At 43.0% G+C, this 16,095-nt stretch overlaps 1 protein-coding gene across 8 annotated transcripts in view; it reads left to right on the plus strand.

Moving 5' to 3' along the window:
• The window catches only part of LOC111246448 (uncharacterized), a 259,672-nt gene that overhangs the window by 83,374 nt on the left and 160,203 nt on the right, over positions 1-16,095 (plus strand). For 2 of the 8 annotated variants that reach the window (XM_086982454.1, XM_086982452.1), the window contains exons 1-2: positions 10,432-14,927; positions 15,242-15,320. The exons of 3 other annotated variants lie outside the window; for them this stretch is intronic. Coding sequence is in view for 2 of the 5 variants with exons in the window: in XM_022796041.2 (XP_022651776.2) it covers positions 7,640-7,782; positions 15,242-15,320 (222 nt within the window). In the remaining 3 variants the exon portion in view is untranslated. Of the gene's footprint in view, positions 1-7,639; positions 7,783-10,431; positions 14,928-15,241; positions 15,321-16,095 lie in introns of those variants that run through there. 3 more of the 8 variants (XM_022796041.2, XM_086982451.1, XM_086982455.1) reach the window with 3 other exon arrangements.

Below are 16,095 nucleotides of genomic sequence, written 5' to 3' on the forward strand. Positions count from 1 at the left end.
TTATCGTTGACAGTATTTCAATAATAGTACACCAACCAGTGACAGCGATGTACTCTATGGAGATCTGTCGTTTTACGACTTCGCAATCATGTAACTTCAAGCACACGCGCAAGTGGACATCTCATATTATTACTGTTGTATTATCCATTTATAGGCAGTGTAAAACGTCGACGAACCTGTGCTGAAATCGACCGAAAAAAGCTTAAACGAAAAAAGAAAAGCATAAGGCCTAACAGGTTAATGTAGTTATTTCTATGGATTTGTTTGGTGGGCTCCATGCTTACCCCGGCAGCCAACTAACACAGGCTCGCCAAATGAAATAATCTCATTAGCAAAATGGGTTGGTCGAATGTATTAGACAACGACATAGTGAAGAAGTAACGAGTATTTACTTAGCAACTGTTAAAAAAATATGAAATTCAGAGTAACGATTTGGTCATTGGTAGTGCCTATGCATCTTTAACAATGAGGTAAGTGCGTCTATCAGTGCACCAATTGTCCCGTTGTGAATCGGTGAAATAAGCATTGAACTGCGTACTTCGTAGAGGCTCACCCCAGTTTATTAAGGTCTAAATTAATATGATCCTAGTTTATAATAATAGGTTTGAATACACTTGAGTAGCTGTTTTATTTATATTTTAGCTATCGATCATTAGCATAGAAGTTAATCTATATTAAGTCTCCTTCAGACCTATTTAGAACCTAACAATAGTTTCTCCTGCTTTTCACCTGTTGTCGCCACCGGTTACAAACGAATCTAGTTTTGTCTCTAAAAAAAGCGTGTCTTCAATCAGGCAAACACCCAAGCTTTTGTTGTTGCAAGTCGAAAGTAATTGTACATTATATGTTGTATGGCAACCGCAGCACTGGCAACACGGACAACGTCAGCCACACTATTAATAATCGAGTGATCCTATAAACTAGGTTTTGCACATTATCACCGTTATATTGCAACCGTTCAACTGGTCCTACGTTAGTTCTTCTATATATCTATATATAAAGACTGCTCCATATTAACAGTAACTGGTAAATGTGAACAGTTTTAAGTTCAGTCTGAATAATCATTAACTTTGCGTAACGCCGCATTTGGTGGTATAACAATAGCAGAAGTGGTTGTTGTCGCTGTTGTACCGGTGGCGTATTTAGAAATGTTTTTTTGCATCTGTTTTGCCGAGCGACGTCGAGCCCTGCTGCCGCCACTTCACACTGCGTTACATTAAAGGGTCTCTTCGAATACTTCCCACTCTGAAGTAGAAACTATCTGATCCACTGTAGCTAAGGCCACTAGTGGTTGATACGTTTAAAGGGTTTGGCGCGTTGATTGTGCTTTTCTGAGACAATTTTTCCTTTCTGCTACTTTGCATTACTCCGAAAGAGCGTTTCGAACGATAGCGGCAGCCGTTGTGTTGGAGTAACGATGGAAGTGCCTCAAGCAGTTCAAGTTCAATTAACGACAGCAGCAATCTCATCAACAAGAGAGGCAGAACTTTAAGTTCAACTAAGTAAAAAAACAGAACTTACAATAGCACCACAATAAAACAGAACCAGACAAACTGACGGCCCGCTGTAACCAAAGCCGACGAAACATCGTCTTGATACAGCGAAAACTGTTACGCACGTTTATCGCCAGTCGCCGCCGCTGCCGCCGCCGCCGTTGATATTTTTTTTTATTCTGTTATAATTTGTTGGCTGCATGTGGCAAGCTATACTTTACAACCTACCAGCTTTGTTTTTCATTTTTTGTTTCTCCAACAATTTAGCTTGCTTCCACACTCGACTGCTATATGTTATACTGTTTTATATATAAGTATTCGCAAATGGCATCGCTGTGGTAGTCCCAAAAAATATTTACTCACCGCGGCGGCGGCGGCAATTGTGCGTCTCTTAACTGAGCAAACCACGGATAATATTAGTCTTCATGGAGATAGGTGGAGTCATACAACATGCCGATAGTAACACCAGAGCAAGCAAGCCGTCATCGTCAAGACGCCACGAAGAAGAAAAAACCATGTAGTTTGTCAAGGATTGGTCCAGTCCCTTCTGTATGTGTGTCTGCTCAGGTCTGCCTAATGTTGCGCTGGTGTCGTTTTGGCAGTTAGCATAAAGAATAAATCTATAATTCTGAAAAAATAAAACGAGAAAAAGCATGCATGGCTAATGTTAACTTATACATAAACACACGAAATGTGTCCGGGGCCATACAAATCTATCGGCACTTACTTTTGCACTGTGTTGCCTTTACCTTAGTGCCATTGACGCAACAGTTGACTGCTCATGACAGCTACCGTTTTCACGGAATCAATGATTTACGAAATAGGTGGGTATTACCGCTCTATGGCCCTGACGATCAACCGGCCATCAGTAGAAAAGCTAAAACTATAGACGAATACATATTGACGAACTGCGGAACCTGTGAACTCTAATGCCACACGTTTCACAGGGAGAAGGGGGCGATTGTTTTCTTCTCCTCGAAAACGTTATTTTCCTTTTCTTCTAGTTCTTCAGCGTCTATTCTGTCAACGTAGTTGTTCGTATGTTTCGAGGCAAGAGACGGAGGTTCCTCGCGGTTTTATCGCTACCGTCGACGCACCATTTGAACAGGTTTATGCTGCTGATCAGGGAACGAAGCAGAGACTGCGGCAATAGCGACCATAGAATCAGATATTTTCGCCAAAATTAATTAAGCCACACCGTAAAATTGGGGGTTCACTGCGCTCATCACCTTGCAACTTCGACTCCGACCGAAGCCGACGGGTCTCTAATACTAGCGGCAAGGAGCTCGGGCAGCATTTGAAGTGTGATGGATATAAACCTAGACCTCAAAAAAAAATGCAATCGCAAATAGCAAAAATAGCTGATTTCTACATTGCGCTAACGTCGCGCCACTGTCGGCCTATTTGAATGTGTTTGCTGGTACCTATTAGGTAGCATTGTGCATAGAGGTTGGACTCTACCCATTGGTCTACTGACAGTTCCATTAAAAATCACGGTAACGGATAAAAATCATATTTGAATCAGTGACAGCTGTGAGAACAACACATTTAAAAGTAGCATTTTGTACCAGTAACGAGTACTGCTGCCTGCGACAAACGCAAATGTCAATGACGTTCAAACGTTGAAGCCATTCTTCATAGTAGGCTAGTATGAAGAACAGAAGAGATGTGTATATTTCATGTACATGCGCCCATCAGTCAGCGTTTGCCTCTCCGTCATCCTATCGTCAACATAACAAAAGATTTTCTTTTAGATTCATTCTTCGGTAATAATTTGCTCGGAAGCATGGACACATTGATACAAATAGGACAAAGCAAAAGGCGACAATAATAATAATTATTATTTTTATTATTGACGCAATCAATGGTGTGATGGTGGCAATTTATAACGATGACGGTAATAATGCCCATTTTTATTATCACTGCTATTGCCATAGGCGAATCTGGCTGTTGGGCTCATCTCTCTGATCTCTTTGTTCTGCCCTTTATGCTACAAGGTATTTCTAATGATTGTCTATTACAATATAGGTTGTATCATTGCTTAAATACAGAATCGCTCCTATCTGGTTCATACCTAGAACCACAATAACTTTTTTGGGTTATTCACATAGATTGTCACAAGGATGTGCCGTTGGCGAGACCTACTTGGAATATATAGAAATTTAAAAATAGGTTACGAAAGATAGCATAGCTTGAAGCAGTCCTTTGTCGTTTTTCAACGTCGATAGAAGGTGCTATATGGGTTAGCGATTTCATCCATCCATCCATCCATCGTGTTCCACGAATCTGAAGTCGATGTCTACGAACACAAGTCAGGTCCTCATCTGACCCGTTTTGGGAACAGCATTCACCTAACTGTCGGTCTCCCCACGGTCGCAATCTTCGCCAACAGCCGTCAGCGACATTACGTTTTCGTAATTGTTTTCATCATCATCATCATCGACATAATAGTAATCATCATCATCGGCAGCAGCAGCAGCAGCAGCAGCAGCAAAAGGATCATCGTCATCAGTTTCTAGAGCAGCGCCTTCTGGTGATCTGACGGCAAAAAGGCGCTACGCTTAGGAGACGCAGTGAGTCGTTACAGTGGGTAGCTGAACCATCGTCGTCGTCGTCGATGCGATAGGATATACAACAATCCACCTAATAGAAGCAGTAGGAAGTTACGCTGAAATATCAGCGGTTAGTTCGAACGTAAAATCTGCAAAAAGCTTTAAAATGCACCTATCACTTTATTGTTGTTGAATAACTGTAACGGCCGTAATACTTCGACTCGCTGGTTAGCGCCGACGCTTGAAGCACCAACGGTTCTTCTTCTGCTCATTGGTCTTCTTCATCTACCTATCGATCTAGCCTAGTTGGAAATAACAGCAGTCAACTGATGTTACCATTAGTCATTTTGCGGTGAGGTACTCCGTCAAGTAGCGAGAAAGTGTGGTGGAGATGTGTAGCATCAAAGCGGTAGACAACATTCCGCGACCATTGTTATCCAATGACACCTGCACGGCCTTACCAAGTTCAGGCCGTTTAGTTAGCAGGTTTTGTGGCCACAGTCACAACAAATATGGTTGAGCGTCATTTCTACGAGAAGAACAGCGTTGTTTTTCGAAAAAACTTTGTTTTTCGCTGTTAGCGTTGTTATGTTAGCTAGTCCATGTGAGCTATCATCTCTGAGGGTAACAATGGGCTGGATTTGCCGCCGGACCGCTCAGCCTTTTTCAGAGGTGTAGACGGAAAGAGAGAAAGTAAGGCCGAGGATCAAGCTACTGCTAGCAAAGTGGTTTGTGGCTATAATGAAGGATACTTTGATGACGAGATCACTTTTCGAGCTCCGCACGAGTTTTTTTTTTTATGTTTTTCATCGCAATTGTAATACTAGTATAAGTAGCGTGTCTGTGAGTGCCGATGTTCAATTAGTGCATCTTCAGTGAATTTGATGACTTGAGAAGAGTTATTCCCGCGTCATTTCCAGCCCGGTGCTGTTATTAGTAGCCCTTGCTTGCTGGTTACTTTTGCAACAAGCGTTTCCATTGCTATTGTTGTTGTATCAACAAAAGTTCAAATAGCAATAACACCAGCGGTAGTTGTGCTCATGGAAACTTTTTCAGAAACAGCATTAGTCTCTTGACCACTGTCCTACTCTTTTATCACGAACACGATCGCCTTAAAGTGACCTGGACGTTGTCGTGGCCAGCTGTCTTTTGCCAGTTGAATAACTGCCTATTTTTCATACGGCCGAGCCGCTTTTCAGCTCTGAGCGGTAAACATGTATGTTAGAGGTATACTCTATTAGTCCAGCCGTAGAGTAGATAAGCTTTTTCTCGAGTTAGCGTGAACGTTATTGTCAAGCGTGACCGCTATTGCAAATGTGTTGCTGCAGATAGGAAAACATACAAATACGTATATATTTGATCGGACAACGATCAACTGGGCAGGAAAAGTGTTTTGGAAACGTAATTTTCGACGGTGAGGCAAATGCATTTGCCGTTCATGCTGGTTGGGCGCATTATTTTCTCGGTCGTTTATTGTGAAGACCCATCAAAACTGCTTGGGCTACACTTATCAAAAAATGAGAGGCTATTCATTGTTTGTTGACGGCTTCATTCAACAAGTGGGAGCTAATGGGTGGATCGCAAAGATAGCCGTTGTGTAATAGTTAGCGGTCGCTGAATGGGCCATACTGACGTATCATAGAACGGATTGCTATGGTTGTTACCAAAATAAAGCTGTTATTATAGTTTTTTTTTTTACAAAGCGGCCAGAGAGTATTCCTTCTGACAAAAAGGCAGTTTTGCCATGGTTTGCTTCCTAGCTAACGAAAGAAATGAGGACGAAACGTTCTGGCAGTTATGTTCTGTGTAGTGTTGCACAGTTTGTTCTGATAGCTTCCGTATTTTTCATATACAAGTAAATACTGCTATTGTGTTTCGACTTTCCTTTATTTGTTCTGATTTTTCATTTACCGGTATCATCTGGTACCGCGACAAAGCTCCCGAAGACTGATATTATCTTCCTACTAGAGTTGACACAATGTTACCATTGCTTCGAGCTCCAACAACGATAATGTTAAGTTGCAAAAAACAATATTTCGGAGTGCAGCTTTATTTCGAATTGTGACCAGTTTTAAAAAGCTTCGGAGACAATTCACAATGTTTGTTCGGCGTATGATAAGGGCACCATAACATAGAAATATAGACTTGCCTAACTTCAAAAAGAACTCAAGGTAATTCTCGTTCAGCAACGTGGAGGTTTTTTAGGTCAAAGCTGCCAGTTCTGAACATAGGAAGCTGCTTTTCAGTATTACTAGCAGCTAAAAAATTCTCATCGTACAGGACACAGTTATTCGGGGTTGTGTCGGGCACTTTTTGGCCTCAGTAACGAACGAATGAGGGCCGTCGAAGAGGTCGTTCTTTACCACCCGTGGTCGGAGTCTACGCTCGAGAAACAAACAAACAGTAACAAAAACAAACAACTATTATTTACGCAATAAATAGAATAAAACCAATGGTCAATAACAGGGGGTATTGAACTATTGAAGATACATATCTACTAACCTAGAAAAGCACTAGCGTTTTAAAAAGAGGAAATATAGAAAAGTGATTTTTATAGAAATGAGAGTGATTAACATTTGTGGGCTGACAATCGTCAGCGACACGCACAGGTCACATGTGCGTCCCACACACATTTTGCCCAATATGACAGATAAATTTTTCGTTCTGAGCCTAAGCACTGTTGATGTAAGGTGCACCGCTTGCGTGCGCAATCGTGCACCTTCGCTTGCCTTCATGGTTGTGTCGAGTGTTAAGTAATATTGACACAAAAAATGCATATTATCTCTTCGATGACACGTTTTTCGTAGTGGCAAAAAGTGTTTGGCAAAATAAAATCAAGCAAACAAAGTGCGAAAATATACTCGTCTGCATCTAGCAATAAATGATCCAGCAAAATCGTTCAAACATGAAATGAATGAACGAATTTGGAAACTTTAGAATTCGGTGTTATCTGCGGACAGGAAATTTTATAAATTTTGCTGCTGCCGACTGCACTCATAGCTATTTGAGTAGTAGCGTGTGCTTGGATTATCTAACCGGCGGCGGAGAACCGCCTTTGACTCGCTGCCGGCTTGATAAAAACATGGCAGTACTAATCCAAAAATGTCTGCACAAAAATTCACACGTAAGCTGTCCTATGTCGTCTCACAATCAGAGTACAGATTACAGGTATTTCCACGTAACATTAAATATTCCATGCACTAATCAATAGTCCTGATAGTTATGTACGAATGGTTATCAACCGAACAAAGCTATTATTGGAACACTACTGATCGGATAAGCTAAGTGTCCGACGAAATGTGACACACTAAAACGTGTCTTGTGTAATTGTTCGAATGATCACCAACGTAATATTAGTCGCATCAGCAGCAGCAGCAGCAGAAATAGAGTCGCTGTCGCATTGGGTAAAGGTCAATGTCGCCTCGATTTTATCAAAATTCTTGTCCGTACACTGGAACAGATGGACCGAAGGGCTTAGCGCTTCGGTTGGTGCGCGATAGTCAAGTAGAAAAAGTCACTGTTTATAGGTGTCGCTGGCGTTCTTCGCTTGTTCGTCAGCTCAATATTGGTGCATATTGTCGTCTGCTAGTCGAAATGATCGATGGTTTTGTGGTCGCTGAATGGACCCGAAACGAAATTCAGCGAACTGTGTCGTTGTTAAGTGTCAATTGCCGCGATGAGAAACAAGCAGGAGCAAAGACGATCTCGAAGAGAGTCTTGATCGCCTTCGTGAAATGGTAGCACGAGCTGTACAGAACTTCAGGTCCACTGACCTGGGTTGCTAGAGATGAACTCTATCAACCAACTTCTCTACCGTCAATAGCAACTAATGGATATGACTGAGGCCTAGTGATGAGTTTTTAACTTATAAATAAGTTTTTATAAAATCGACTATATAATTTACATTACTAGGAATTGTATCTGTATGACTATCACGACGGTCATCATGAATATGTATATAATCACTTGTTTACATGAATCGTGGCGCATCGTGTTCGGACCTCATTGTGTTTCTGTATAAACGTACTCGCAAGAAAAGTGCGTGAATATTATTTATGATTTAACTGATAGCATAACAACTGATTATTATAAATTTATTGTTTATGGATAACTGCAGTCTGTTTGAGATTTTGCAGTGCAACCTTACAGATCAACGACACTTAGGAGCCACAAATGCACAATACAACATTTTCCTCAACGCCAGCAAATTTCTGCACTGCGGCAATATGATTATTATTTAATTTGATATTTTTCACGGATGGCACTTTCACCGGGGGTATAGTCCGTTACACACAACAAGCCATGATGCTCGAATTCCACAAGTTGTTACATTTGCCTTTATTGTGGCCGCTGCTGCCATAGCTGAGCTACGGCATTATAGAGACGCTAATAATAATGAATATAATACTGATCGTGATGATGATAAAGATGTTGTTGATGATCCTACGGGGCTCCGCCGTGATTACAAAATGACATGAAGATGTCATTCTTTTTACTATTGTCGTCACTGCAGTAGACGCGGAGACGATCGAGCGGACATTAGGTCCCGTATCGTTTACGATCTCGCCAGCCTCATTGCTGTTTCGTGTACTGAAGTCACGGGCATGGCGCGTATTCCTACCGCCGTAGCTGGTTTCCCTAACGCGGTACTATTACATTATCGTCAGCTGGCGATAGGTACAATCAGCGTTGGTCAACCACGCTCGTGGTAATCAGACGCTTTCTTTGTCTTCTTTTCAAGCTTCGTTTCGGCTGATCGGCACACAGGTACGTGCGCTGATGCCGATGACCTTTCTATGTCACGCACAGGTTCTTCTACTGGTGGAAAATACGGAGGAGAGAACGAGTGGCGACCAGAGAATGATAGCGAGTCGAGAAAGCATTCAAGCGAATGTGTAAGCCAATGGCAGCGTTATGACGAGCAGGCGCTCACGAATTGAATACAGCCATTATGAGTTCGTTAGCGACAGCAGCGGCAGGAATGGTAGCGAAGCAACGTCACCGACGGACAGATCGAGAAGGTTTTCTTTAAAACAAACTCATGTAAACGCCAACACGCGTAGCAAACACAGTTAGTAGAAAAAGTCACCATTTTAATTCTAACTTTAATAATTATGCATGGAGACAAGGGGAATAGAGAAAAAGCAAGTAAACGTGGATATGCTAGCATTGTTTGACAAAGGATCATAATAAATAGAACGTGTTTTTAAATTGGCTCGGGAAAGCTGCACTGCGTTACACACGCACATATTTTACCAATGCATGAACTCGATAGTTAGTTTTACGTAGACGAACAATTTAGGGAACTGGCAGAAGGGTTTCCACCGTTACGGTCAACCTATACTCGCAGAGGATAATACGTTTCTCATAAAGCTTTAAGTAAACCATTTTGAATTTGGCATAACTCTGGTCGCAAGCAGGAAGTCAGAATAAGATCTTTCTTGCTATAACAAGAACCTGAAAAGATATTAAATCTATCACAATCTGGATACATTTGCGTAAATGAGTTGCCTTTCCGAATAATGTTATTCTCGGCTATAATCAATAATAACATTGCTATAGCAGTGTGTTAATGCCAAACAGGACAATAACAGATCCGTACCGCACTGTCACTCAGCTACTATTAATAAGGGTAAATGGAAGCACCAAGGCCACGGTACCGTGCCTGAGTGGCAAGGAACCCTCGCACCCGTGTCAATTTTTTTTTGCTTTTGCTGTTACCCCAATATCCCATTCGACGATCGCACAACAAAGCTCGGCCACTCTGCAATGTATGTACATTGTCAAACAAGCCATATTCTAATATACGTCGTTACGGACAACGGACACATAGCAGCAGCTAATAGCAGCGATAATGGCGACGTTTCCACTCCTCAAATCGCGTTCAACTGTGTAGATTCGGACCGCTCGGCGATCAGCTGATGCCAGCTGGTAATGTGGCCACCCCCGCCATCAGCATTTCAAAGGATAGGCATTCATTACTCCTGTAACCCAATGAAATTATGCTATGGAGCTGGTTTTCTTCACACGCATTAACATAAGAAGCTATTGCTGGTATTTATCCTCGTTAGAATATTCTTCAACAATGTCTTTTCTATTCTTCGTCCGAATCGTCATTGTCACTTTTTCGTTGCTAATGCACGTATGCCCGGCTATTGGGTCAGCTCATTCACCATCCTGGCCACCCCACGGACGAAACTAAACCAGCTCAACTTACCGTGACGCTCGCCTATCGAGCGATCAAGGAACCCCGGTTCGGTGACTTCAAGGGGAATACCAATACTATTTGACCGCTGCCTAACGCAATTACTGCCATTGATCAGTTTCTTTAATTCCACAGAACAACCGGCTGCAGCGCGTTGTCGATATGCTTAACAGCAGTCTTTTTTCGAGTCTATATGTGCAATATTGTAAAATCTCTAAGTAAAGTCAAATCCGATTGAGATCGTACCATGTTGAGCAGTCGTTGTTGTTTTCGATCATGGACAAATGAGCTTGGCCGATGTACACTGCGGTGTCCACTTACTTAATCGATTTGGCAGCATGAACTGGTGCGACGCTTTATGTTGGCAACCTTAGCTTGCCGCCACAAAGGAGTGTCCGTCCCGTTCCTTTGCATCCGTGCATCGTCTGACTGTTTACCTTCGTGACCGGGAGCGCGATCGTCAGTAGGTCCATTGATTTGCTTATGCGTTCATCTAGCCAACCAGAATTTGCACATACAGTCATTATATCAGGTTTTGCTCATTGCGGTAACGCCGGCCACGGTCGCGAGTGTGGAGAGCAAGTTTCGCACATGTTTGCACAGACGGCGCCAGTGTCGCATGCTAGGGCGTCATTATCGGCTGCCTGTTTAGGCCGAGCGTCTACTATCATGCGGTAATTTGCTATGCGTGCTCCTTTTGCGTTGGCCTGCTGCCGTTAGCATGGTCGTTCTGGTTGTAGTTGTTATTGCAGTTACGGATGTCACAACTGGCATTGGTTTTCTTCTTTGTCAGGACTTATTAGCTTCCTTAGCCTGAAGTGATTATGGGCTAGCTCGAATTTGGTCGTAATACTTACTAGTAATCCAAGTCTTCTGTGTCGTTTGTTTCACAGTTACTATACGATCCATTTTAAATACACAGATACACATACGCAGGTGCGGCGGAAGGCCGAAGGAAATGAGAGGCACAGTGCAGGTTATCCCCTGCCGTGCCATTATGCAAGAAGTGCATGCGGAACGGTTGCATGGCCGCTGCGTTAGCCCGTTGAGCTTCGGTATTCGGCTCGCATGCGGCCGCGTCCTAAGATGGTAATTCTACAGTTCGGCGCTTTTATGAACGGTCGTCAACCGATGCCAATTGGTACGGTCTACCTTATTCGAGCGAACGCCTCTCCTTTCAACGACACCATTGTGGTATTCTACTGATTGCGGTCCATTACACTTGTCAGAGCAGAATCATAGATGAGAAAGCTCAATTCTTTTAAGCAGACTCTAGTGGGTAAGTACTACCAATTGCGGACATGCCAAAACCGACCGGCTGAGCATTACATCGATCATCGCGACGAGCTCAATAGGCAATGGCAGTTGGGGCCGCTCGCGCTATCCACTACCATATTTTCGTAGATATCGCTAAGAAGCCCTATTAATCTGTCGGTTAGTGCTACATGCCGCTGCCGCTACCTGTGTTGTTAATGTTTGTTGTTTTTGCAACTTTTCGTTGGCACTATGCATCTTCATCCTGTGCCTTAGTTCACTACAACGACTGGTTGTTCTAGGCGAGCGAATCTTTAGTTGTTCTACCTTTTAGTTGTTCCTAATCGCGTTTTTGTTGTTAGCTGTGATCTGCTGTATCCTATATCGAACAGGAGGCCGTCCCTAGGCTCTATCTACGCACTACCGCTAGCTTCTCTTCCGTTTGAACCTCTTGTTTTGCGTATTCGCTTCGAGATACTACGACCCAGATGGTTGTTGCTTGCTGCGGTTACGACACCGCCCATAGCAGCCTCGTTATTGAAGGCCACCATTGGCCTTTGAAGGACCACGTGTTAGTGCACGCGCACGAGGAGTGTCATCGTGGTCGGCCAGGGGCGCTTGGCAACGTAAAGCTCTGATGCAAATGAAAACCCTCAATCCATCGCCGTGGTTCAAATATGCCCAAGTGCGACTGACTGCCTGTGGAACATGAGGCCTTTTGAACAACAGCACGCGCTTAATGACAGATAAAACATGCATCGACAGGATCACCCCGCGAACTCGTGTGAACGATGTGTAAACAGTAATGTATGGATAGATAATAATTATTGGTCGTTAGCGAACCTAATCCCATTCATGATTATGGTACGCACTGCATGATCGTGTGTGCGATTCTCCGAACGGATGGAGTTTTGCGGTCAATCTTCTGGCTTATGTAAATATAGACAAACCATTACGAAACGAATGCAAGTGGTATCTCTAAGTGTTTCTTAATGCAAATGAAATGGCATTTGCATAGATAATAATAATAGTCATGTTGACACGAAAGGCGTTCCCACGCGCGACATCCATGACATGACCACGTCTCGGAAATCCCGGATACATCTTAGCCTATATACGTGGTATACTTATCAGCGATCAAATAAAATATACGGAATGAGGATTAAATAAATGTGACTAAGTCCCCTTCGTATTGGCGTAATTATCTCTAATATCAGCAGACGCCATTGTAGCAACGGATGTACGATGTGTTTCCAATTAACAAATGAAGCTTTTTCGTGTGACATAAATTCTTTCTGAAATTATAGGTCTAGATTAATACGACTTCACGGTACTAAACTACATAAAAAAGATAAATGACTCTGTGTTTACACGTGTTTGTTAAGTGACAATGGCAGCGGTCTGGGAAGCGTACGAACCCGGTAAAGCCATAATCTCGTTATGAATCCATAGAGTGTGTTAGTCAAATGTAAATTTGACTTTCTGTAGTGGTTTTATTAATGCTGATGCGACTAGTGATCCAACAATAAGGAAACGTCTCGTCGAAGTATACATTGCAAAAACTAATGAGAACAACGAAGCTTTGTCTGCGTAAAGGACATTTCACCTACAAAGTAGCCAACAAACTATAAGAAGATTATTTCGATCGTGTCATCAAGACCGAATTCGCTATACGATTTACTGTCAATGTGCCGGACATTTCCCCTACATTCTCTCCTAAGAGTGACCTTGCACCAGAATAACTGGATTTGTCCTTATAATCAGCTGTGAAAAGGTCAACACACAGCAGTTTTGCATTTGTTTTGTATATGTTATACGTGTTAACCTGTATGAAGGTACCCGTGAACCAGATCTAGTGTTTAAGCTCGCAGGAGCAACTGGTTTCGATTCGATTGCAATGAAGATTTAACATAAACTCATACATGATCATGAGTATTTGAAGCTCCATTATACGAAACGCGGGCCTTTATGGTAGTGTATAACATGATGCGTGTGTATGGCTTATGTCTACAAATGACACGAATAGATTCGACTGATTGGCGACGTCAATCTACGCTGCATCACAGCAGATTACGAGGATTAACAATAACCGGTAAAAGCGTACGATGATAGTGACAAGGAGTCCGGCTTTGTACAAGCGATCAATCATTTCGTTTTGTTGTTAGTGATGGTGGTGCCGTTGACAACCGTAGTGTCGTTCATCATTTCTCGTCAGGATCGCTCGTGCCCTCCTCATGCCATTTTACCGTTGACCAATAACGAAGTTCCCGGCATCTTTGGCGTGCGGATGTATCGAACATAGTTGCAATCGTTTCAACATAGCAACACCTCATCAGTGTTGGTTTATCTGCGCGTTTGTTTGCCTGTCCGCCAAAGGCCACCCCAGGCATCGAACAGCAGCGGGCGGACGAATTCTGCAAACGAACTATCCAACTAATTTCATCGAGTAATGTTTCCTTCGCTCTTTTTGTCCTCTCCTACCTCCTATTTATCAGAGGAATAATTGAAAAACACTGACTGCAGCGGAAAGGGTTCGAATAGCGACCGATGACGAGCACTTCTGTAGTGATTGTCGTTGCCGTAGCAGCAGCAGCAGCAGCAGCAGCGAACCCCTCGTCTCCGCATTCATGTCTGACGCCATTGTTATGTTGTTCGATCGGTCGATCTGTCTTAATGTTGGCCAATTTTTGTTGTTACTCTGTTTACGTCCGTAAGTGTTTACCGCGCCTTCGCTTACATGATCTCCTTCAACTACTGGCGACTGTCTCGAAGAAGAATGGCCAAAGAAGTGATGTGATCTACAACAAAAAAAAATAACAGTAACGGCAACGATCATGTCTATAATAACCAGTGCGGATCCGCTACAAAAGCATACACGTTTTATGTTGCTTCAGCACTCGTATACGGACGCTCATCGACTTCGGCCACTCTCCGCCAGCGGCTGTTGGTCAGTCTTTCGTCTCCAATTACCGCTTCACCCACGGTCTGTCCGTCTTTTATTTGTATCCGTGTCATGAAGAACGATGGACACACATCGTTCAACGCGCGCCAAAGCTGCCAGACGGACTGCACCACTATCATAAGGACCACGATCATCATCATCACCACCATATCAGGACCTGGATTCGAATCGTTCGCCGGTACAAGCAAAAATGTTCGTGGTTTTCCTCCCGAAAAAAGCGCGTCAAAAATTAAAATAAGAAAGCGAGAGGGAGAGAGGGAGGGAGGGAGCGGACATCTGGAAGCCCGGAAAAGGAGAGGGTGGGTGAGGTGATGGTGGGAAGTTGGCATTCGATCATCGGCGGTCACGACGCCGCTGCTTCACTAAACTATAATACCCGCTTTTTGTTGATGTGACTTCTAATGCTGCTGCTGCTGCTGCTGCTGCTGCTATGGTGTGGTTTCGATAACAGCTAAGCGCAGGTAAGAGGGACAATGGTAAATGAATTTTGGTAGAGTCCGGTTTTTTCGAAGTGACTCTGTACATAAAATTTCAATATTCCTATAATTATTATTATTGCATTGCTACTGTTGCCAGTGCTCTTCATCCTGATCACAGTAATAATTATAATAATGATACCGATATCCTTCTTATTGCCATTTCTGTCGACGATGATGGTATGGCAATTAATCTTCACCCTGTCACATCTTCGATTAATTATGCCAGCAGCCGTAAAACTAGAAGTCTAATCTACAGAAAAATGCATGTAATTTTTCCCTTTTTTTCATTTCTATAGCCTTCCTCGTCTGCAGCTACGGTATAGTCGTTGTTGCCGCTGCTACGAGTTGTACTCGTTGTGGACACGGCTTTCAAAGGTAAATAATTATCTAGGGATAGGTGATGACCACAGCGCTGGATTAGATTCTCGCTTATTTCGAATTTTTTCTCAATTTCATCATTATGTTGTTGTTGTTGTTGCGCAATATCCCTCTTACGAACCGCCTCGCCTTGGGCGGTCGGCTGGCTTCAATGGAGGTCAATCCGTAGTAATCGACGGACGTTCCCCTGACTTACGTGTTGGGATTACTTTCCAAAGTTAAACGCCGACATCCATTTGATATCTAGCAGTCCTTGTCTGTATGTGATGCCAGCCGCGTGCCAATATAACCCTGTCGTGACGCCACCACGACTGCTATACGTATATGAACTTGGTAGCGGAAAGCGAATTTTCTTCGCCTCTGTGTCACGCCGCTGCGGCTGCTTCAGGAGACAGAAGCCAGTCTCTTTAGCAGAATGGGCTAATTCTTTTGCTGCTGAACTGGCTGCGTCTGTGTACGGTGACGGCCAACAGCCAATACCGACCTTTGCTGAAGCACTTCAGCTCGTTCAAACAATAACAGTAACGCAAACAACCATACGATGTATCCGCTTAATTATTTGTTAATACACGTGATCGTGTGTTTGCCTAAGTACACACACATATATATATATACGTGCGTGTGTTTCTGTTTACGGTCATCTTAATATTAATGTTTGTATACGGTATTAATTAATCATGGTTGAGAACTTCAGCGGACAGCTGCCACTGCGTGAATTGGATGCGAAGCTAGAGGTAAAACAAAATATTGTCAGCATCTTCTAAAGACAAAA

Source organism: Varroa destructor, unplaced genomic scaffold (assembly GCF_002443255.2).
Source record: "Varroa destructor unplaced genomic scaffold, Vdes_3.0 BEIS01000003.1, whole genome shotgun sequence".
Classification (NCBI taxonomy): domain Eukaryota; kingdom Metazoa; phylum Arthropoda; class Arachnida; order Mesostigmata; family Varroidae; genus Varroa; species Varroa destructor.